This window comes from Eschscholzia californica, unplaced genomic scaffold, assembly GCF_041429995.1.
Source record: "Eschscholzia californica isolate CP2 unplaced genomic scaffold, dmEscCali1.0.p SCAF_2, whole genome shotgun sequence".
Classification (NCBI taxonomy): domain Eukaryota; kingdom Viridiplantae; phylum Streptophyta; class Magnoliopsida; order Ranunculales; family Papaveraceae; genus Eschscholzia; species Eschscholzia californica.
Genome location: NW_028238309.1, coordinates 38709901 through 38735245, shown reverse-complemented (window position 1 = coordinate 38735245; position 25345 = coordinate 38709901). Strand labels below are relative to the sequence as shown.

General features: G+C 36.7%; 1 protein-coding gene, 1 long non-coding RNA gene and 1 pseudogene across 3 annotated transcripts; 2 read left to right on the top strand and 1 right to left on the bottom strand.

Annotated features, from left to right (window-relative positions):
* Nucleotides 1-3589: 3589 nt before the first annotated feature.
* Nucleotides 3590-6238, top strand: LOC147557767 (uncharacterized). 2 transcript variants are annotated; one of them, XR_015235354.1, is made up of 4 exons: nucleotides 3590-3743; nucleotides 3829-3876; nucleotides 4741-4820; nucleotides 5992-6238. It is a non-coding gene; the product is annotated as an uncharacterized LOC147557767 (long non-coding RNA). The 2 variants fall into 2 exon arrangements; XR_015235353.1 differs by having other exon boundaries at nucleotides 5978-6238.
* Nucleotides 6239-12503: 6265 nt separating this feature from the next.
* Nucleotides 12504-13568, bottom strand: LOC147557766 (aspartic proteinase CDR1 pseudogene; annotated as a pseudogene).
* Nucleotides 13569-15848: 2280 nt separating this feature from the next.
* On the top strand, nucleotides 15849-18496 carry LOC147557765 (uncharacterized). Its single transcript, XM_086658932.1, has 5 exons — nucleotides 15849-16389; nucleotides 16559-16771; nucleotides 17538-17732; nucleotides 18057-18118; nucleotides 18221-18496. Exons 1-5 carry the CDS (start codon nucleotides 15849-15851, stop codon nucleotides 18494-18496), a joined length of 1287 nt encoding a protein of 428 aa, XP_086515058.1.
* The last annotated feature ends 6849 nt before the right edge of the window (nucleotides 18497-25345 follow it).

Below are 25345 nucleotides of genomic sequence, written 5' to 3'. Positions count from 1 at the left end.
AATGAATTGGTAAGTATATTGATAATAACTTGACTTGTCCAAATTGCAATAAAATAGAATTTATCGAACATGCTCTTCTTCATTGTCTTATAGCGAAAAATGTTGGTTCTATTTTAATATTATCTCTGAAAACATCACTTCTGTGTTGGAATGGATCTTCTCTTGGCAACAACCATCTCAGCAAAGCTACACTGATAATGACATCCACTACGCTACAATTTTGTGGATCATCTGGAAAACTAGGTGTGATCATTGTTTCCAACACACAATTAACACTATTAGTACAGTGATAAACATGGTAATAGCTTATCTGAAAAATTATAAACAGCAAGGGAAAAAACAACTAAATCTCCAAGAAAAATGGAAACCACCAGAAACTCCATTCCTCAAAATTAATGTAGATGCTTCATTTAGCAATATAAAATCCAATATTGGCACTAGCTTAATCATTCATGATGCAGAATCAAAATTCATAGAAGCTCATGCAACCACAGCTAGGGCAAGAAACAGTGAGGAAAGTGAAGCAATGGCGATTCTCAATGGTCTCTTAAGGGCAGAAGAACACAACTATAGAACCATCATTATAGAAAGTGACAACATAAACATCATCAATAACATACAAACCTGTAGACACGGAGTACAATGAAAATCCATCATACATATACGAAGAATACAAGAAGTCAGAAGTAGACTGGAAAGGATCCAATTCAAGTACACCAACAGAAAATTAAACTCACCAACAGAAAATTAAACTCACCAACAGACAAGCTAGCGAAATGGGCAAGAAAGAAAAAACAGAACAAAAACATGGAAAAATGTACCTTATCTTTTAGTAAACAAATATTGTAGTAACGTTTTAATTACTTAATGTTCTGAATAGATTCAACAAAAAAAAAGTAAAGTTCACTGTTGATGCATTATTAAATACAAATGATGGTGAAATATGAAATGTAAGAAAATAAGCTAAAAAGAGTCAATTTATCGCTAATATTAGCTTTAACTGGTACTTATTTTGGTTCACAAGTTAGTTGCCTGAAAATGATGAAATGTGATCGTATCGGAAACCAGTGGTCTCACTTACAATGGCAAAAACAGTAAGGATCCCCCTAGTGATACTTTATGAACACAGGATCCCAATACCATTAAAAACTCGAAAATTTACTTGGTTCTCATGCTATTGCCTTCAAAAATGGATTAAAATATGCAATATCTGCAATGAGTGGTCCCATCTAAGATAACAAAAATGAGTAAAATCTGTTGGTTATGATACATACTACTAGTGTTGTTAGCGGAATCTCAGACATCTCATGTCTAACACTAGTACTTCCCAGGATCATCATGCATAAGCTAATAATTAATCTAAGACTTTAGGATTACCTTAATCGCTATTTTTTCCTCGAACCTTTCCAATCGAATGCGAAAACCAAGAGCCCCACGTGTTGCTCCTCTACTCAAGACACTGAATGATGTATTTGATTTCCCATCTTGTAGCTCGCTAGAACTCCAATGGTGGTTTGATAAGAAGAAAACCTTCTTCTTTATTGACTAGTTAGATAGCTTGGGAATTAGCTCACTTTCTCTTCTCTACTTGATGTGATAGAGTAAGAAAGTTTAATGAGAAATCTCACACCTTATTCAAGTCCCTAAGATACCTTATATAGAGTTCTAAGTTAGAGTCGAACCCTAATTAGATTCCTAAAAAACCCCTTTCGAATAAGATAAAGGAAATAGTGAAAAATAGAAACTAATTGCTATTTTTCCAATTCCCTTAGATGTGGTCGTCCCCTACAAGGGAGAATATCCAGATCTGGCCGGCCCCTTATTGGCAGCCCATTGATCATGGTCGGCCACCCCTTTGGCCCCAATCCACCCTTTTGGTGCCCCGACCCAAAATCCCTTCTTTTAGGCCTTTTGTGCTATCTTTACCTAAACTTCTTTTAGGCCTATGAGACATGTTTATGGGACTCTCCCATGATTATATATCTAATTCCCACTAGTCATATCATTCGATCAAATAGACATTCTTATGTGTAATTTGACGCTTGTAGTTGGTTTCTAGCTAAACACTAGGACCCCTAAATCAACCGGACTTGATGATCTTCTTAATCAATTGTCCTATTCGACAAATTGCTCGCATTGCATCTTTGGTCGAAGGACATCTCCTTTACAAAGAAATATCCTTCAAAATCCCCCTGATGATATTTAATGAAGATAAAGATAGGGTCGGTTATCCATTATACACTATCTCCTATATTAAGAATAGCAGTACAAGAACAAACAGAAATAGAATTACTACCAGGACCTAGTCTTTTTCCAAACTTGGTTGAGTGATCTTTTATAGAAACTAGGTTTTCATCGCGTCCTAAGGACGCGACGGATCCTTCTTGGCTAACGTCGGAGATGACATCTAAATTTAAATTCCTAAGAAGAACCATCTGGAGATAGAAAAAACAGAGAACAATCAATAATTATATGAAGTCGATTTTGGAAGAAAAAATAAGGGAGAATAAATAGATTAGAGATATTAACCAACTCATAAACAAGTTGTAAATCGTGAGTAGGGAGAGAAATAGGGTACTAGTTAGTGTAGGGATATCCTAACCGATTTTCATTGATTTACACTAATACCCTTCTATTTTGATTTAATGTACATAAAGAGATTGTATACCAGCTCTCAGATTTGATCTTTATGAAACTCTCACTAAAAATGGACGGTCAGACTCATCCCCCATGTAACCGACTGACCTGTTCTACTATAATAGATTATTGAATTTTCGAAGAAACTTCAACCACTTTTCAATTTGTATGAGTAATATGATGCAGGGAGATTTTCTGAAGATATTCCAAGTACCTTGGATATCTTAAGATCTTGTATTTTAGTGGTATAATATTTTTGTTGGTGGAGAATTATTATTTTTAGCAGTTTTATATTTTTAGGAAACTAGTATTTTATTTATTTAGAAGTTGTTTATTAGAGTTTGACTGGGTTAAGGAAACCCTAATGCTATATAAAGGGGCTTCAGTGGTTGTTTAGTTTATCAAGTTGATCAATAAAATTCAGTATTTTAGATAAATCTTTGTTGGTTTCAGGTTCTATAAGTCTTAGACGGAGATCTAAAGGTTTTTCTTAGTTTTAAAAGTTTTAGACGAAGATCTAATTCTTTTCAGAGTTTTCGCTGCGTCAGTTGGCATCAAGAGCGAGGTTTCTCCTGGCTTAATGACAGAAGGCAAGGCCAGAAACATAACCTTCGACGGTAATCGGAGTAACAAGGTTGCACGGTTAGCAATAGACAAAATGCATCATGACTTAGACAAACTAGTGGAGAGGCTTAACACCTATGTGAATGTCAATGCAAACCTTAGGCAGTCAACCATTAACAAGGAATGTGTTAAGGGATTCACCCTCAATGTAACATCCCACGATTTGAAGTTAGATGAGGGACCATTCTGAATTCAGACTAAGTGAAATCAGGGACTAACTATGCAATCGAGTCAGAATCAGGGGTCTTTCCGCAATCAGTACTAAATCAAGGACTAAAAATGAAATTCGGCTGTTTAATGGGAAAAAATCAGAACCGGGTCTTCTTTCATCTTGCAACCGAGTTCAAGAGTGGTGTTGGGTTTTTGGAGTAGAAAAAATTTGGTCAAAGAGAAGACTCGGGTAGAATTTCAAGGGGGAAATGCTTGATTTGTTGATTCAAGGCTTGAAGATGGGATTTGAGCTAGGTTTTATGGAAGCTTTGGTAAGAATTCTTACTTTCTCTCTCTAGGTGATGATTGTGAGATGAATTAACTAGTTTTAATGGAGGTTTATTGTTGCATGTGTAGAGATAAAGAAGTGATGAAGGAAATCAAAGGGACAACATCAAAGAGAAGGTAAATGATGTTAATTTCACCCAAATTGATTTAATTGATCATGTTCTAAAATCTAGGGTTTATGAGTATGAAATTTAGGGATTTTTCATAGTCAATGGAATTTTAAGGTTAATATGGATGGGAATTAGTTAATTATGAGATTTAAATGATGATGGAGAGGTTAATGGTGTTTGATTATAGATCAAACAACTGTGTGAGGGACTGTTACGAGGAGTCCACTGTTTTAGTATTTCTGGCCTTGTAGATTGTTCGGACGAATTTTCCGAAAACACGAGACTCGTAGATTAGGATGTTAGATTTCCGACATGGTGTCGTACATGTTATTTCGAGTTAGGATGAGAAAGATATGACCATTAGAACACGCAGCGTACGATCAGTGAAACTGATGCACTGCTGCGTACAATTTGTGGTTTCCGGAGATGTTTTAGGGGGAATTAAGAGAAACAACCTGAGAACAAAACATTATAAATGAGATAAAATTTCCGAAGACGAATGAATGGACTGAAACCGATCAGCGATAAGAGATTTATGACTGTTATAGCGCGCAGCGCCCTGTTAGGAAATTCAGATTTGCTGCTGTTTTGTATTTTGCTATTTCGAGGACCGTACACTTTAAATTTGACCGAGACACTAAGGAATGAAATGTTAGAAACTGAAGTAGCTTTCCAACGATATATGATAGCTTGAATTGGGACTAAATTGTGACGGGAATGAATCTAAGACGACAAAATAAAGTCACTCGGGGTCTTCCGATGTTAATGCGAGTCAACTCTCTTTTGTTCTTTCTTTCCTTATGGTTCTTTCGGAGTTATCTATGTTATTTTAAGATTCTTATCGAAGAATCTAAGATTTATCCTTGTCTAGGTTGTCAGAATGAAAGCCGAAACGAGTGGGAACGAGTTGCTCGAGGCGAAGCGAAGGAGGACGGAGTCCTGAATCGCTAGGTAGGGGCGATCTCTTGTTTTCTTTTGTATTATTGTCTAGATTCATGCTAGAAGTAGGAGATATGCATGCATCACTATGTGTGGATGGTAGGTGATCATATATGCATGGTTTATACGGTTGATTTCAATGAAGTTTAACTATTGATTTATGCCTATTTCAATATGTTTTACGATGAAGCTTGTATTGTTTATTGTGATTATCGATGAGTCGTTTTGATGAGTTTTACTTGTAAATGACTTTCAAAGTGATAGTTTTGAACTGCTTTGTAATAATCGATATCTGGAAACATGAAAATTTCGTATATTGCATGTGATTGGTGAAGTGGAAGTGAGACGAGTCATGAGGGTCTTGGCAGTTGTAGTACTCCACTCTCTAGCTAGGATTCTCGTTTAGGTTGGACTCTCGGGGCTTAGGGATTTGCTACCCTTGACCGCTCGATTGGACTGTAAGGCTGTTTATTTTTACTCTCGGGGCTCAGAGGCTGTACACCTCGGACCGCCCGACGGGTTTGGTGATTGGGATCCCTCTGCACGTTATGATATGACTCTTGGTTGTGCCACTTCTGTGTTTGTAAAAAGCCTATCTCAGTCGAGGGCGTAATGGGTGAGTTTTGAATCTGCTGAGATTGTGGGTGAAGGATGTTTTCACAAGAAAAGAGAATTATTTCGGCTGTTGACACAATAAATGCTTTTCCAAAACCAGAAAAAATAGTTGCATGCTAGGGTACCGATGAGAATATGCTTTTCATCCCAACACGAATACTGGAGGGACGACCTGACTATTCGACTTCGGTGAAGCTAAAACGTATCTAGTTAAGTTATTTATCACGAGGTTAACTTTTCAATGACTGTGGAGTCGCCTAGTGGGAGAGGACTTACCTGCCTAGGGATAAGCCACTTTCTCGAGAGAATTTGAGTACCTTGGTCAGTGCCGGTATGGGACGGTACTAGCCAAAGTACTATAGAATTCTCTGGGTAACTCCCTGTTAATTGAGAGGCATACCTGGGCAGTTAAGTCTGCTATTGTATGCTAGTATTAGGATTGATATATATTTATATGTGTGCATGTTTTACTCGAGAAAAGGTTTATCGCAGTTTTGTTTTGGGACTCCTCTACCAGTTTAACTCGTGTCGGTGAGTTACTGATCCCCTACCAGTTTTTACTGTGCAGGTTCTTAGTTAGAATCATCTGCAGTGGCAGGGTTAGCAGATGGATTGCAGTGGTTGTGGCGAGGTGCCACTTTGGTGTTATCTCTTTTCACTTTGGTTTTCTTTAGCTTCATGTTATATTTTATTTCACGAAAAACCATATAACATATATATGTATCACATAAGTTGTATTAGGATGTATGGGTTTGTGAAGGATGAGTTAAGTGAGTTCTGATGGTTCGGTTTTGAACCAGAATCTGTTAGTTTAATTTTAGCGTCCGTTGTGTTTGTGTATGCGAATGTATGGTTTGCATGACAGGTTTTACAGGTGCGACCGGTTCAATTTACAGAGTAGATGCTGCCGAATTTTCAGTTCGTCTGTGAATTGCCGGGGCGTGCTCGTGCCTATTTATGGGGCATGGGGTGTCACACTCAACCAAGTTGTTATGGTAACAGGGAACGCGATGAGGGATTTGCCCACAACTAACCTGTTAATAAATGAAAAAAAAAACAAGTAGTCTTACAACAAATTCTGAAGTAATATCTGATTCCGATATGTCTTTTGTTGTGGATGAAATTAGTTATACTAATTTAGACACAAAAATACATTTGGATTATGCCATGAAGCAAGTTGATGAAGAAATAAATACTGACATTATTGAGATCGAGGAATAGTCTAATATCATCAGTTCTAAAGATGAGGAGTTTGTTATTTCAGAAGAAGTCGATAATAAAGTTGTTTTAAAGGAAGATGCGAAACTTAGTGAGCCAGTTATCGGACCGATGAATTTTTCTTCATATGCAAATCCTTTTCTAGTATTATGTGAACCTAAGATAGTTTCTAATTTATTGGTTAGTAGTTTTATTTGACAGTCTTCACATAAGGTTGTGATTCTCAATCACTTTATTCATGATTCTCACATATTTATTTTTGGGGTGAAGAAGAAGATTCAACTAAATCACAAGTATCTTGATTATATCATAACTCAATCTTCGTTCAAATCTGAATATTTGGTTATTCCTATACATAACTCGCGAAAAAGTTGCATTAAGGGAGTACCACTCACCATGATAGCTAAATCGATCAGTAAACTCGACGCGAGTTCTTTGAAGTGGAGGAGACTGATGCAGGGAGATTTTCTGAAGATATTCTAAGTACCTTGGACATCTTAAGATCTAGTATTTTAGTAGTATAATATTTTTGTTAGTGGAGAATTTTTAGGGAACTAGTATTTTATTTATTTAGAAGTTGTTTATTAGAGTTTAACTAGGTTAAGGAAACCCTAATGCTATATAAAGGGGCTTCAGTGGTCGTTTAGTTTATCAAGTTGATCAATAAAATTCAGTATTTTAGTTTAATCTTTGTTAGTTTCAGGTTCTATAAGTCATAGACGGAGATCTAAAAGGTTTTCTTAGTTTTAAAAGTTTTAGACGAAAATCTAATTCTTTTCGGAGTTTTCTGCTGCGTCATGATAAATAAACAAAGATGGATCAAACGAAGTAATATTGGAGGTGCCCATAGCAAATGACACCTCCCATCATGAACCGGAACCAATAAAGAAATTCTCCTTCCAAAATTCATTCACCCTTGTTTGTAAATAAATATATTAGTTTTCATTATTTGTAGTTTTTTTTTTTGATGAGAGTCATTATTTGTAGTTAGGTTTCCCATTTCTGGTTTATGTTAAGTTCGATCCCTTTGTAAAGCTATAAATACATGAAGACTCTATCAGTAAATTTTTACCTTTGGTTCTTAATATTTTCGTGCAAGTGTTATCATTAGTTTGGTGTTATTATTATTATTTTGGCATTATTATTTTCACATGGTATCACGAGCATAAGGACTCCGTTATTTTTGATCTTGGAATTCTTCTCGCCGTCTCTAAGTTTCTAATTCCTAGAACCACAATTGTGAATTAAGAAGAAAACGGAAGAAGAAAAAACTTCAAAGGTTAGACAAATAGAGATTAGAGACTATGGACATGTACCTGAGAATTGCGCTTATATTTGTCGGTGGGTTTTGTGGGTGTAGCAATATTAGACGGTGAGCAGCGGTCAATTTTTTTCGGTTTTGGTTCGCGCCGAAGCCGAACCAATAAGTGTCGGTTTGACTAAATCATCGACCGAAGTCGAGTCGATTATTCGACCGACTGACATGATTCGACTTGGTTTGGTTTGGTTCAGTTGAGTTCGGTTGATCGGTTTAACCGAACACAATTTAGAGAAAATGGTAAACTAATGTTATTCATTTCATTGCATATACTGAAAATAAAAATTAAGAACGCATCGTAATTTTCCACCATTATGTATACTAAAAATAGATCTTAAATATTCATCGTACTTTTCCACCATTACAAACAAAAAAGAAGTAGAAGTGTGAGTGCAAAATCTATAATTTTAAGTTATTAACTAAGAATAGGTTGTGGTACATAGAAAATCTGTGAAGACTTACATCTAAAACCTTTCAATCAAGTTGAATAGTTTGTGGTTGATGAAGCCTACAACAACAACTAGGACGGAGAACGGACAGGTATGAAAGACTTGATTAGGGGTTTTCTAAAAAAATTTCTTTTTTAGTTTAACACTTTCTAACTATACAAAATAATTATTTCATTTTTTCTTGCGGTTCAGTCGGTTTCGGTTTAGGCGATTTCTAGAAACTTAAGTCGAGGCCAAACCATACTGATTTTGGTTGTTCGGTTTTTCAGCCGAACCGAGTCGAACAGTGAGCGGTTCGACCCAAAAACCGATCGGTGCGGTTCGACTTGATTTGGTTTGGTTTTTGCTCACCCCAATGAAGAAACTCAATCCCCTCGTTTGGGAGGCCAAACCGACACTTCTACTTCTCTAACTACCATTGGCCGTAATATTAGAGATGGTGATATGGTTCTTATGCTTGCCGATGCTGCTGTTGTGGCCAATGTTGCTGCACCCAATACTTCTTGTTACAATAACGGAGGTGGTGGAAGAAGAAACGGCGGTGGAGCTGGTCGCTGATCTCATTCATTACACATATAATATATCTATGTATATAAAATAAGCTTTCGTAATCTTAGGGGGGTAGTGGACATTGGGGGACATTTTCATGTCCCCCAATGTCCGTGTTATTGGGGGACATTTTCATGTCTCCCAATGTCCGTGTTATTGGTTGGGGACATTTGAAATGTTCCCAAATGCCCACGTTGTTAGTTGGGGACATTTCAAATGTCTCCAAATGTCCGTGTTACTCGTTTGGGACATTTCAAATGTCCTGAAATGTCTGTGTTATTCGTTTGAAATACGAAATTATGGACATTTCAAGACAAATTGATTTTGGGGACGTTTGGAGACATTTTAGTGTAAATTTGGAGAGTTTTTTGACATAAAATGTTTCTCAAAATATGGAAGACACTTGAGGGTATTCGAGGACATTTTTGTAAGGAATATAATAAAAATTATTATTATTATCAAATTAGATTAAATAATATATAATAAATAATATATAAAAATATTAATTACTATAATACTCTATTATAGTAATAATGATATTATTATCCTATTACTATTATTATATTATTATCTTATTATTATATTACTATATTATTGTATTATTATTATATTATTATAATATTATTTTATTATTATATTACTATATTATTATATTATTATATTATTATACTATATTAAATAGTAAATATTTACCAATTGTCTATCAATGTCCACAGATATCTACAGATGTCTACGAAAATCGAAAAAATATATATTTAAAATATTAATTATATTTTTTTGTTTTATATGATAAGATAATAATAATATTAAAATAATAAATATCAACTAAATGATTATCAATGTCCAAAGATATTCACGGATGTCTACGAAAGTCGAAAATCATATTTTGAAATAGTATTATAAATATATTATTTCATATGATTAGACAATACTGATAATATAAGAATAATAAATGTCCACCAATTATCCATCAATGTCCTCAGATATCCACAGATGTCCATAAAAATCGAAAAACATGTTTTTGAAATAGTAGTATAAATATATTATTTCATATGATTAGACAATAATGATAATGTTAAAATGATAAATGTCCACCAATTATCCATCAATGTCCTCAGATATCCACAGTTGTCCACAAAAATCTAAAAGTATATTCTTTAAATATCAGTACAAATATATTATTTGCATATGTTTAGACAATAATGATAATATTAAAATAATAAATGTCTATCAAAAAAATCCGTCCGCTCACCTGAATATGACTGGGTATACCCGCCCACCCGAATATGACTGGGTACCCGACCGCCCGATAGAACCCGACAGGCGTCTCCAAGACGCGTCCAGGAAGCTTCTGGTCCGGCCAGGAAGCTTCCCAAGCATCCTGGCCGGATTTTTAGGAGTTTCAAATTTTTTTTTTCTTTTGCAAATTCAATTTGCTATTTCCTTCTCAAGCATCAAATTCCAACTTTTAGAAACTTCCAAAAAATTCAAATTTGATTTTCAAAACTCTTTAAAGTCTTAAAATCAACTTTTAATCTTTTTAGGAACTTCTAAAATCCAATTTCTTTGTTCTTGAGACAATTCCAATTTTTAGTAACAACTAAAAAACCCAATTTTCAATGCCAAAATCAAAGTTTTGAAAACACTTTTCAATGCCAAAATCAATCAAAATTGATCTTTTTGAAACACTTTCAATAATCAATCTTTGATTATCAATTTGAAAACCATTGAATCTCATTCAAAACATTCAAATTGGATGTTTAAATCACTTTTAAACATAACTATCAACCTAATCAAACATGGATTAGTTCGATTCTTAGCAAAAATTAGTTATTTGCAAGAGGCTCTGACGCCGTTGTTGGGTTATGGTGGTGTCTACTAATGTCGTATAAGCGGAATCTCAGACATCTCATGTCTTGACATTAGTATGTCCCAAGATCATCATGCATAAACTAACAATTAAACTAATATTTCCCTCGAACCTTTCCAATCAATTAAGAAGACCAAGTGCTCCAATTGTCGCTCCTCTACTTGGGACACCGAATGGTGTATTTAATCTCCCTCCTTGAAAGCCTGCTAGTGCTCCAATGGTGGTTTGATATGAAGAAGACCCTCTTCTTGCTTGACTAGTTGATAGCTTGGGAATTAGCTCACTTTCTCCTCTCTACTTGATGTGGTAGAGTAAAAAAGCTTAGAGAGAAATTCAACACCTTATTCTCTGCCCTAATAGTCTTTATATAAAACCCTAATAAGAATCCACCTCCAATTAGGTTTCCTAAAAGAGCCTTTAGAATAAGATTTAAGGAAATTGTCGAAAATAGCAACTAGTTGATATTTTCTCAATTCCTTGAGGAGGTGACGTCCAAACCCAGACAAAATTGGCTTAATGTTCATAACATAAGGAACCGACCCTCCAAAAATCAGCCCAATCCGAGCCCTAAAAGTGCCCGAATCGGTTTAGGCCCAAAACCCCGTTTTCGGGCCTTTTTGCTATCTTTTGCCTAAATTCTATTTAGGCCTATGAGATATGTTTATGGGACACTCCCATGGTTATATCTCACTCCCACTAATCATATCATCCGATTAAATACCCATTCTTATGTGTAACCCGTTGTAGGATCCGATCGAAGTTAGCCGCGAATTACTTTGTAATTCGACGATCGTAGTTGGTTTCTAGCTAAACACTACGATCCCTAAATCAATCGGACTTGATGATATTCTTCATCAATTGTCGTAGCCGACAAATTGCTCGCATTGCAATCTTGGTCGAAGGACATCTCCTTCATGCCCAACAAGTGTTTGTCAATAATCCTCAATGATAATGGTTACCAAGTGTTTGTCAATAATTTTGTATGTATTGGTGTCAGTGGCGAAGCCAGAAACTTATGTCAATAAGGGCACTTCTTAGTCATAATCGTTGAAAAAATCAAATATAACTTACTGAAAAGTTTACGTGAGGGGTTCATTCAAATCTAATACATGACTATTATGGTACTAGGTCCTCTACTATCATTATAATACTTATTAAGGTAGCCAATACGTGGACAACTGTTTTTTTTTTTATATGGACAACTATTTTCGGGCCCGGTGCGAATCAATTATGCCTGACTTAGTTGACTTTGATTTAATAAGAGGACAACTCCTTAAAGTCTTAAATACTAACAGTTACTAACTTGTGGACCGTTAACAAAATAATAGTTCAAAATTGAAAACCTAAGTTGTCTTCTTCTTCATCATCTTCTTCATCATCTTCTTCTTCTTCCTTCTTCTTAGTCTTCTTCTTATTCTTTTACTGCTACTAAAAGTAAACTATAGTTTCTACTACTTCCTTTTGTTTTTTATCAAACCCTAGATGAATGAAGAAGATAAAAATCATCAATCTTCGTGTTATAGACTCGTCTTGGCGCTTGCAGTTATTTTATTTCAGAATACAAATTTGAATCAGCCAATTACATATGCATCATTTGCAATTACCACCTCACTAAGAACTGACAAATACATAGTTTGAACTCATAGTTTGTAAATTACTGGGAGAAAATAAATCCTTCAATGCTTAGTGCAATCAGTTGGCTTGAAAGAAACCTTCTCACATTTGAGGTCATACTCAATAATGAAGTCTCTCTGTGATACATTCCCAAAGATGGACAACTTTGAAGACTGACTGAAAGCTAAACATGTAATACCATCTTCCTTGAACTCAAGAAAAACATTAACATATCTCAGAGCGATTTAGGCACCGGTAAAATGAGCTTTAATGGTTCGAATCTTAGTAAGTTCTTTAAGAGAATAATACAATTTAAGATGACAATGACTTGGACTAGAAACAGGTTCAAGATGAATAACATTTCTCACTGCCAATTCAAATTTCTCAAGAACTTTCTTTGGAGGAAAATTTAGTGTTGTTTCTGAATAAATTATAATATTACAAACTTCTTTCTTACTACCCACTGATCTATTTCTCACAGGAATTCTTTTTCCATTCACACTAAGAGCTTCAAGTGTGAGGTAATACAAACTAGGGTTTTTCTTTTTCCTCACTAAAGGGGTTGAAACAAGTCCTTCACGACCTGAAATTTCAGCTTCACTACCAAATGTGAATTTACTTGTTTCGTTCTTCGATTTGGTGGTGGATGGAGGAGTCAAACAATAACAGAATTTGTTGTCAACATAAGTACCTAACTGGGAAACCAAAGACATAGGACCTCGACCGAGACCTACTATACCTAAATTAGTACTTTCTTCACCGAAAGTTACTCCATTGTCATGAAAGCAATCGAATACGATGCCATGAAGATTGACGGGCTGACCATTCGTGGAATTGAGCTTTAGCGTGTTGGCAGCAACGTTACAACTAGTTTGTTTAGAATCATCTATATAATTACAAGTAGTGTACTTACAAGTTAAATCACAATAAGCTGCATCTCCTTATGCCTCACATAAAGGCGAAGAACACGATATATCTTCGTAAGTTGAAGAGTTTGAAGAATCAAAGGTAGGAGCTATTTGTTGGTAAAAATTTTCACAAGGTAAACATTGAGTCCAAGTAAAGTTACTACCTGTATCAGCAATTCCTAGTATTTCTTGTGATGGCATTCCAAGTTGATACTTCATTAGATAGTCACCATTGGTGTCATTAGAGGTGGGCACAGGATGCTTTAAGTAGTTGACACGGTTGATCGTGTTGGAATTAGGAATATATGATTTTTATTCTTTCATATTTAGTTTATATTGTTAGATTAAGATTAGGATAATATATTATGTGATCTGTATTTATATACTTTGATATGTATCTAGGCTATATAAAGAGATGTATAGCATGAATCAATATATACAAAAATCAGAATTCAATTTGGTACCAGAGCTAGGGTGATCGTTTGTCCTTAACCCTAGAATCTCCGGCGACATTTCTGGCGACATTGCTTTCAACAATTCCAATCCAGCGTGTCTCCATCAATCGCCGATCTTTATTATCTAGGAGAAGTCTTTCTCTCCTTCGCGAAGATCAATTCAGATAAGCATACAACCAGAATCAATTTATCCTGGTTTGAATCTTTGTCTTGATTTCTTCATTTGAAGCTCTCAAGTTGAAACTCTAGCTTCTAATTCATATTCTTAATCTCTTTGTCTGACTATCTAAACCATCAATCTCTTTGTTTGATTCCATTGTAATTCAATCTTGGGAATTTTGGTCTTTCTTACTATATTACTGTTTGGATATTAAGTTTGAGGTTTGTGGCATTTTTTTGTCAAATCTGTGATCTTTTTTTTTTTATTAAGACGGCAATGGCATTAGCTTCTCGTACAGATTTATCCCTCATACATTCAACACCAACTCACCGTGTTACAAGTGTACTACTGAATGGGAAAAAATTTCATGCTTGGTCTCGTTCTTTCCGTCCATATGTTGGTGGAAAACGTAAGACTGGATGGATTCTCGGGAATGAGCCCCAACCTGCTGAAACGGACACAGGATTTCATCAATGGGACGCAGATAACTGTATTATCCTAGGATGGATGTTTAATTCGATGGAGGATCACATCTATAACATGTTTATGTATCATAATACGGTTTATGGGTTGTGGACAACATTAACAAAAATATATGCTCATGCATAATGTGATTCTCGGGTATTCGAACTTTATCGAGATATCTCTCATGCTTCCCAAGAAGCTTTAGGCGTCTCTGTTGCTGGTTTTTTTGGGTACCTTCAGACTCGATGGGAAGAATTGGCTCAATATGAACCTTTAAGTGATTTCCCAAGTGATGCTGAAGTGGAGTCCAAGCGTCTTGATCGTCGCCACACATATCAGTTTTTAATGGGTTTAAAACCTGAGTTTGAGTCTCTACGAACGCAGATTTTGAACACATCTCCTATGCCATCCTTGTATGAGGCATTTGCTACCGTGGACGGTGATGATTGACGACCTTTGCTCCTCTCTCCACCGCAAATACCTACAAATGTCCCTCAAAATCAAGATCATATGGCATTTGCTGCCCACTCAGATTCACATTCAGCAGGTAATCGCCCATATTGTCAACATTGTCAGAAACTTGGTCATCTCATTGATCGTTGTTTTGTTCTGCACCCGGAATTAAAGCAACAATTTTCTCGGGGTCGTGGTGGCGGAAAAGGTAAAGGTGTTACTCGTACTGGTGTTGTTGCTGTAACGCCCACTCCCACTCAACTAGATTACACCCAACTGCAGTCCCAGATTGCTGAGTTGCAGTTACACTTAGGCTTAACACGCTCTTCGGAACCGGTGGCTGCTATTGCTGCTAGTACTTCTGTTGCTCTTCATGGTAAGTCAGAACAGCCAACTTGGATTTTGGATTCGGGAGCCAATAATCATATGACTGGTGAGCTATCTACTTTTACCTCCCATGTTAGTCCCGTTGATCAGACAGTGTATATTGCTGATGGGACATCTATGCCCATTTGTAGTCAAGGAAGTGCTCGGTTATCCCCTGATATAACTCTTCATTCGGTGTATTATGTTCCTAAGTTTGCTTATAATCTCTTATCCGTGAGCCGTCTTGCAAAAACACTAAATTGTGCCGTCATTTTCTTACCCGACTCTTGTGTTTTACAGGACCTGATTTCGAAGAAGATTTTTGGCAAAGGATATAAGCGTGATGGACTCTACTACTTTGGTGATCCGTTGCCTTCTCAGATATCTTCATCTAGTTTGCAAGCTTCTGTTTTACCTTCCTTGAATTCTTCTATCTGTTCCTTAAAAACTTTAGACTTGTGGCATGCACGTTTAGGACATGCAAACTTTCAATACTTATGTTGGTTATTTCCCTCTTTAAATAAAGCTTGCGCAGATTTTAAGTTTAATTGTGAGGTTTGTGAATTATCAAAACATATTCGTACTTCATATATTCCTCGTATGCATCGTGCACCTAGGGCTTTTTATCTCATTCATTCGGATGTTTGGGGACCTTCTCCAGTGTCATCCTTGTCCAAACATCGTTATTATGTCACTTTCATTAACGACTACACTCGCTGCACATGGGTTTATCTAATGAAAACAAAATCTGAAGTTTACACTCATTTTACCAATTTTCTTCAAATGATCAAAACCCAATTCAATACTACTGTCTGTAACATTAGATCTGATAATGGTGGGGAGTATATAACTAATGAATTTCGTTCGGAACTTAACAAAAAGGGAATTCTTCAACAACTCACATGTCCTTACACACCAGAGCAGAATGGTGTGGCAGAAAGAAAAAACCGTCACATTATGTCAGTAGTTCGATGTCTTTTATGTGGTACACGTGTTCCCAAGTACTTCTGGCACTTAGCAGTCCTCACTGCAGTGTATCTTATCAACAGAACCCCTAGTCGTGTGTTGAAAGGAAAGACACCTTTCCATGTCCTTCAACCAGATAGCACCTTATTTCCTATTTTACCTCGTGTGTTTGGATGTACGTGCTTCGTCCAAATTAAATCGCAGTCCTACACGTACCAAACTTGATGATAAGGCTATTAAGTGTGTATTCCTAGGATATTCCTCAATGTCTAAAGGATATAGGTGTTACAATCCTATCAAATGTCGTTTCTATCATTCTATGGATGTAACTTTTCTCGAAAAAGTTCCGTTTTTCTTACATACTGCTGAGGAGACTCCTAAGGAGGACAATTCTTTTCTTCCACGACCAGTTCCAATCCTTGAGTCTGCTCCATTGTCCTCCCCTGCTTCCTCTAGCCGAATTCTGCCTCCAGGTGCCGAAGGTGTTGCTCCTCTACGGGTCTACTCTCGTCAATCACGCTCTCAAAATCCATTGTCAGACTTTTCTCCGCAATCAGGTAACCCTTCACCCCCTTTAGTTTCTAACATTATCCCTTCTAGATATCCTACTAGGGAGCGACGCATGCCTTCTCGATACCTTCTTACATGTAGCACTAACCATCCAATTTCTGAGTATCTTTCTTATCAGGGTATTTCTAGTCAATACCAATCTTTTATTGCTCAGGTTGATTCAATTTTTATTCCTCGCTCTATCCACGAAGCTCTTTAGAATCCTGATTGGGTGGCTGCTATGCAAGTTGAAATGGATGCCCTTCAACATAATCAGACGTGGGAACTTGTTGCTTTACCTCCCGGTGAACGCACAGTAGGGTGTAAGTGGGTTTTAGTGTGAAGTCCATGGCAGATGGTACTATTGACAGATACAAAGCCCGCCTTGTTGCAAAAGGATTTACTCAAGTACCGAGAAAGGACTTTGGCGCTACCTTTGCTCTTGTTGCTAAACTAACTACAGTTCGCTTATTAATATCTCTTGCAGCGTCTTATTCATGGCCTTTGTATCAACTTGATGTAAAAATGCATTTCTGAATGGCGACTTATCAGAAATTATATACATGGACCCTCCACCAGGATTTCTGGCTCTAGGGGAGTATTCGGGGAAAGTATGTCGCCTTCGAAAATCCCTTTACGGTCTTAAACAATCTCCTAGAGCATGATTTAATCGCTTCAGTGATGTGGTCCAAACTTTAGGATTTGTACGTTGTCACTTAGATCATACATGTTTCATTCGTCACCATCACGAGGGAAAATGTATTCTCCTTTCAGTTTATGTAGATGATATCATAATTACCGGAGACGACTCGTCTGGTATTGTTCAAATTAAAAAGGCTCTTGGGAAATTTTTTGAGATTAAGGATTTGGGTCTTCTTCGATATTTCCTCGGCATTGAGGTTGCTCGATCCTCAAGTGGAATATCTGTATCTCAACGGATATATGCTCTTGATCTCCTTCAAGATACAGGTATGCTCGGATCCAGACCTGCCTCTACTCCTATGGACCCAAATCTTAAACTGACAACAGAGTCTGGAGAGTTATTACCAGATCCATCACAGTATCAACGACTTGTGGGTCGCCTCATTTACTTGACAAACACAATACCAGATCTCACATATGCAGTGAGTGTTGTAAGTCAGTTCATGCACTCACCGCGTACTGCGCATCTCGATGCCGTTTACCACATTCTTCGGTACCTAAAGACATGCCCTGGTCTTGGTCTCTTTTATGTCACAGGTCCGCAATCAGGTATTTCTTGCTTTACTGATGCAGATTATGCGGGATCAAAAGATGATAGGAGATCCACTTCTGGTATATGTGTGTTTCATGGTGGTCATCTTATAGCTTGGAAAAGTAAGAAGCAAGCAGTTGTCTCACGATCTTCTGCAGAATCTGAGTATCGTGCCATGGCCCAAGGCACATGTGAGATCATTTGGCTTCGTTCCCTTCTAACTGAATTAGGCTTTGCTGAAACAATGTCATCTACATTATTTTGTGATAACAAGTCTGCCATAATGCTATCATCTGACTCAGTCCTTCATGAAAGAACGAAACACATAGAAGTGGATATCCACTTCATTCGGGAAAAAGTGCGCTCAGGTGTTATCAAACCAAATTTTGTGTCATCGGCTAATCAAACTGCAGATATGTTCACCAAACCTGTTGGTCCGTCATTACTGCAGTCATCTCTTGTCAAGCTGGGTCTCGTCAACATCTTCGCCTCAGCTTGAGGGGGAGTGTTGGAATTAGGAATATATGATTTTTATTCTTTCATATTTAGTTTATATTGTTAGATTAAGATTAGGATAATATATTAGGATAATATATTATGTGATCTGTATTTATATTCTTTGATATGTATCTAGGCTATATAAAGAGATGTATAGCATGAATCAATATATACAAAAATCAGAATTCAATTGATCGATCGTTGAATGGCTTTTTGGACTCGTTCGGACGAATTTTCTTTGGGGTTGTAGAATGGGGAGAGAGGAGAGCCGCCGTGAATGAGTTGAGCATTGAATATACAACAATTTAAGATATTTGATGCATAAAACTTGGTTGATGGCCTGAATATAAAGAAGTGATGGCTCCAGCAACTGCCTGTCTCGAAACCTTAACATTTGGATAGAAAGTCATTCTTCTTTGAGCAATAATGAAAGTCTATCAAATTGATAAGATATTCGGACTAGTACCTTTGCAAGACACCCCCACACTTTTGTGAATTTAAAAGAAGGTTTCCTTTCTTTCCATATTTCATATGGAATTTTTCCTGTTTTTCTATGGGGCAATCTATTTAATAGATGATTTGCTGTGAGTAAAGCCTCCCCCCACAAATTCTGTGGTAAACCAGAACTTAGTAACAAAGCATTCATCATCTCTTTTAAGGTTCTGTTTTTACGCTCGGCTACACCATTCTGTTGAGGTGTGTATGGAGCTGTCGTTTGATGAATAATGCCATTTTTGGCACATAATTCCTTAAAGGGAGATTCATATTCTCCTCCTCTGTCACTTCTTAGTGCTTTTATTTTTTTGTTAAGTTGATTTTCTACTTCATTTTTATAAAGCTCAAACTTCTCTACTGCTTCATCTTTACTTCTAAGTAAGTAAACATAACAGTAACGAGTAGAATCGTCAATAAAGGTAATAAAGTATTTCTTTCCACCTCTTGTTTGAACCAATTTTAAATCACATATGTCACTATGTATTAAATCTAGTGGTTCTGTATTTCTTTCTATGGAATGAAATGAAGTCTTTGTTGATTTAGACTCGACACATGTTTGACACTTTTCTTTAGTGTCAACTTCAAATCTTGGGATTAAATCCATATTCATTAACTTCTTTAATGAATGGTTATTTACATGGCCAAGTCTTTTATGCCAAATACTACAAGAATCAACAACAACATAAGCAACATTATCTTTATTAATAATTTTTGGAGATACAGTTATTACATTCATCTTGAATAACCCCCCACATAGATAACCCTTACCCACATACATACCACTCTTGCTTAATACAAAATTATTAGACTCAAATACTAGCTTGAACCCATTTTTTGAAAGCAAGGAACCAGATACCAAATTCTTACGAATATCTGGTGCATGAAATACATCGTTGAGGGTAACTTCTTTCCCTGATGTAAATTTCAGGACTACCTTCCCTTTTCCAGCAACTTGAGTAGTAGAAGCATTTCCCATAAAGAGGGTTTCTCCTTCTGAAATTTTGGTATATGTAGAAAACAAGTTTTTGTCTCCACAAATATGTTTAGTGGCTCCTGTATCAACCCACCAATCACTTGGATTTCCACCAACCAAGTTGACTTCAGAAACTACATTACATATATTAAGGTTCTGAAGGTCTTCTGTTACTTCTTCTATTTCTTCCTCCATTCCAGTAACCAAAGTACATAGGTTCTGGAGTTCTTCATCTTCCACAAGAGAGGCCTGATTTTTAGCCTTCTTGTTCTTATTGAATTTGCCGTTTTTAGTACGACAATCTCTAGCAAAATGACCATTTTTGCCACAATTGTGACAAGTACCATCAAAGCGGTCATTATTTTTCTTTGATGGCTTACCTGCTGGTCTCATTCTTTTTCTTTTCTGTTTGGGGTTTGGTTCACCCTCAACCATGTTGACTTTTGCAGAAGAAGACCCATTCTTTTCTATCTTCTTTTCTGCATTACGACTATCCTCTTCAATTCTTAACTTGAGGATAATTTCTTCAAGAGACATTTCTTTGTTCTTATGTCTCAAGTAGTTCTTAAAATCCTTCCAAGATGGAGGTAATTTTTCAATCATAGCCCTCACTTGGAATGATTCGTTTGCAACCATATTCTCAGACTTCAATTCTTGTAAGAGAAGTTGAAATTCCTGGACTTGAACCATTACTGGTTTAATATCAGTCATTTTAAAATCCAAAAATCTACCCACTATAAATTTCTTAACTCCTGCTGTTTCAGTTTTATATTTATTAGCCAAGGTCTCCCAGAGTTCCTTAGCCGTGTCTATACCATAATAGACATTGTATAAACCATTTTCCAGTGAGTTAAGAATGTAATTCTTACACAGAAAGTCTGAGTGCTTCCATGCTTCAATGGCAGATACATGCTGAACATCTCCATCCCTTTCAAGAGTCGGCTTCGGTTCAGATAGGTACTTGACTAACCCTAAAGTAGTCAAATAGAACAACATCTTTTGTTGCCAACGCTTAAAGTCAACTCCAGAAAACTTCTCTGGTTTTTCAGCGTGAGTTGGACCAACTTGCTTAACAGCGGATTCTGTGGTTGTTGCCATTTTCTGATAATCAAAATAACAGAACAAATTAATTTTCTGTTTCAACCAGAAAAACAAAAAGATATTTGAATCACTGTCTTAAGATTGTTGTTCTTTATTAATAATATGAAAAACCAAGAATCTGATCTTCCTGTTTAATAAAACAGGGATACACTTTAGAGTGTCTTTCTGAAATAGATTCAGAGATAATTTTATTTCTAAAAAAAAATTAATATCGTATCTCAAACAGATTAAAAGGAAAACAATATCATTTAAAAACAAGGATTAAATAAAAGATTAGAGAGAGAAAGCCGAGTCGAGTTGTCTCTTTCCTTAAGACAGTGAACACCCTGGTATTAGTACTAAAACCAGTAAGGTGTTTGTCTCCCAGGATACAACGGCTGTACCTTTCAGTATGACGACTAAGAGTACTTCGTTTTCTGAAAGCGTGCGAACTTAGAACAGGTAGTAAGAATGACAGATGAATCGACTTCTTAAACTCTAAATGCTATGTAACTGTGAATGCTAAAATTTTCGTATTTTGTTTGCTGGATTCTGTTTGGTATTTATAGAAGTATTGGTGACACTTCAGACAGGTGCCTTAGAAAAGAATGGATGCTTCCCAAAAGTCATATTTGTCTGTTGGTTTTCGGGTGCCATGTTGACCGTCAGATCTTAACGGATCTATTAAGATCTCCCGCATTGAACGTCCACCGTTAGATCATCAACGGATCTATCTTAAAGAGCGCCAAATATCCTGACCGTCAGATCATATCTATGATCGTAAAATCCAAGGCTCCAATCGCATCCTCGCGACGATGCGTAAGTGCGAAGTGCAAAGTGCGTGCGGGCGCCTCAAAAGCGCCCAATGCGCCCTAAACGCCCATTCGCCCACGCCGCGCGTGCGCGGTTTGCGTGGTGAAAACCACGTGAGTCACCTTTCTATTCTAAAGAACATACCATAAATATATGGAAGGTTCTATATAAGGAAATAAAAAGTTTCCTCCTTCATAAATGTGGTACTAACTCAAAATCCCGGTTTTGAGTTAATGGTACTCATACCAAACGAATTTTGTAATAACTCACTCATACGGAATCGGATTTAGACAAAATTTGAGTCTAAATTCAAGAGCTCGACGAGACGAATCCAACTAGACGTCTTGCTTGAGATTCCGATGAATATAGGTACCTCAAATTAAGGAAAAACCGGTCCAGCTCCTTTTGAGCTAAGTACCGATTCCAACATCCTTAGTGAACACTGCATCATTTTATTTAAGCCAATCCTACCAGCTGGAGGATTAATTTTTTGAAAAATAAAGAAGCTGAACCCCAAAAATGGGCGAGGGGCTGCCTACGTACCAATGAATTAGAACATGAAATCCTCTAATTCAAAGGATCAAGCCTTCACGTAGTTCTCTCTCATCCCTTTATTACCCATTAATGTTACTTCTCTTCATAAACTCATATCTTGAATCCTGATTATGCTGCTGCTGCTGCTGCTGTGGTTCTTCTTGCAATCCAGCTTCATGAGGTCTGAGCAGCTCCCCTGATTGTACTCTATTATTGTTCAAGTACTGCTGCTGGGGTTCTTCTTGCAATCCATCTTGATGTTGTTGTTGCTGCTGGGCTTCTTCTTGCGATCCATCCTGATGAGGTCTGCACAACTCCCCTGGTTGTACTCCATTATTGTTCAAGAAGTCATTGTCTTCAATGCCCAACAATGATGACAATTTTTTCATAAATTCATCAACTGATCCTACATCATTCTTGTTCTTCAAGTCGGTGAAGTCCATGGGGATCATTTGAGAATCAGAAACCATACCTTCCCAAAAAGACGAATCATTACCAACTACATTAGTATTGTTCAAGTAGTCATAGTCCATGGGGATTTCATAAGCAGTGTCTGTCATGTCCTTGATTACTATTGCTGTTGCATATGTTAAGCCAACTTGGTTATCTTCATTGTTGTTCAAGTACTGCTGCTGCTGGGGTTCTTCTGGCAATCCATCTTGATGTTGTTGCTGCTGCTGCTGCTGGGCATCTTCTTGCAATCCATCCTCATGAGGTCTTAGCAGCTCCCATGATTGTACTGCATTATTGTTCAAGTACTGCTGCTGCTGGGGTTCTTCTAGCAATCCATCTTGATGTTTTAGCTGCTGCTGGGTTTCTTCTTGCAATCCATCCTCATGAGGTCTGAGCAGCTCATCTGATTGTACTCCATTATCGTTCATGTACTGATTGTGTTCAATGCTCAATAATCCATTTATAAATTCATCATTTGATTCTTTTGCTACTACATTGTTATTGTTGTTCAAGTCGATAAAGTCCATGGGGATCATCATTTGATAATCAGAAACCATACCTTCCCAAACAGACGGATCTTCATTATATACATTATCAGCGGGTTCTTCTGCTACTACATTAGTATTGTCCAAGTAGTCAAAGTCCACGGGGATCATTTCATAACCTGCAGTGTGCATCATGTCCTCTATTACTATTCGTGGTGCATCTGTTAAGTCGACGTGGTTCTCTTGAATAGGCTGCTGATATGCACTCAATACTTCTTTTACCGGTGATGTCGTCATGTCCTCGCTTACAATTCCTGGTGCATCTGTTAAGCCAACTTGGTTCTCTTGAATAGGCTGCTGATATGCACTTAATACTTCTTCTACCGGTGATGTCGACGTCAACTCTGTTCCTCCTCTTGCAGTGTTGTTGCTGCTACTACTAGTACCACCATCGCTAACTTTTTTTCGGATTTTACAAAGTACATACCCATTGTTGTTGGGGAACGTATCAGGCAATGTGTACTCATGCATTATCCATCTAATATTTGTTCTTCTTCTTTTCGGGTCAGGGGTTGATCATGATGAATTTTTATTAGTCTCTTCAAGCGAAAAACTCTTTTTAATTCCTATTTCCATTTTTTGATCATTGAAAATGGATTTACCTCTGCCCTGGCCTTTCCAAGTACATGTACCGACTTGTCTTGATGATCTGGCAGACTTATCGGATTTCTTCTTTAGTTTCGGGAAGAAATATCGTATCTCTCCAAAGTTTTCATCAATATTATGATAGCCATTACCATATTTGCTAGTATCTAGGTTGTAGTTTTTGTGGCCATCATGGGTTAACGTTGCAAATAAGTCCCATGGTTCGGTTTCGTAAACATCTCTTTCAAAGATAAAAAACTCAGTAAAAGGTGATAATTTTTCTCCCAATACCTTCTTCTTTAGAAAGTCTTCGATAAGTTCTTCATCATTTGCGCAAAATCTACACCATTTAGGTAGTATTCCTTCCAGTGTTTCTACTTCCATTGTTGTCGGACTAGTGTTGAAAGAGAAAAACTTGACTATTTGGAAAGTTACTCTCTGAGTTTGGGTTGACCTCAAAAGTTAAATCAAGTATTATTTTCTTCTTCTTCTTCTTCTTCTTCTTCTTCTTCTTCTTCTTCTTCTTCTTCTTCTTCTTCTTCTTCTTCTTCTTCTTCTTCTTCTTCTTCTTCTTCTTCTTCTTCTTCTTCTTCTAAGGCACTGGGTCGGATTGTGTTAGTCCCAGACCTCTCGGATTGGTTCGAATCCGAGTCCTTGTTTGGCTCTCGGATGGGTCGATCCGTGTGGGTGCCAATAAGTGTTCGGGGTCCAAGACAAAGTTAACTACCATAAAAAATGTTAATTGATTTAAATTTGTAAGTACTAAAACCGATATTGGTAACGAAAAGGGAGGATAATTTAAAAACTCAAAATTTGGGGGATAATAGGAACCATGTCCAATTTGGAATAATATTTGAAAAAAAATATTTTATAAAATTACAACTTTACCCCCGAAATAAACGTGAAAAACATTTTTGAAATTTTCTAAACAAATCTTAGTGTGCTCTCAACAATTATGTAAATTTCTAAACAAATTTGGTTTTGCTAAAAAATTGTATTACAAAATGTTTTGGATTTTGTCTTTTGCGTTTGACAAACATAGACTAGCACTAACATTTTGGCTACACAATTTGTCCTGTGAAAAAAAAAAAAGATTCCTCTTGGTTTCAAGGTTCTCTCTCTCTCTCTGCTAGATCAAAATAGTACTACTACTTGATGTTATTAGGAATGGATCCAATTGTGTTATTCACTTGCTTGTTTCGTACTCCATTATAGAAGTTCAATTCATTATACTTGATCAAGGTTTGGGTTTTCTCATCTATGGAAATGTGCTAAGGTATTGCTCTTTAGTGTTCTACACACTAAAAAATGGAAATGCAAGTCAAAGTGTCCAAAAATCAAAACATACCAAAAATAGAACTTTCCAAATATA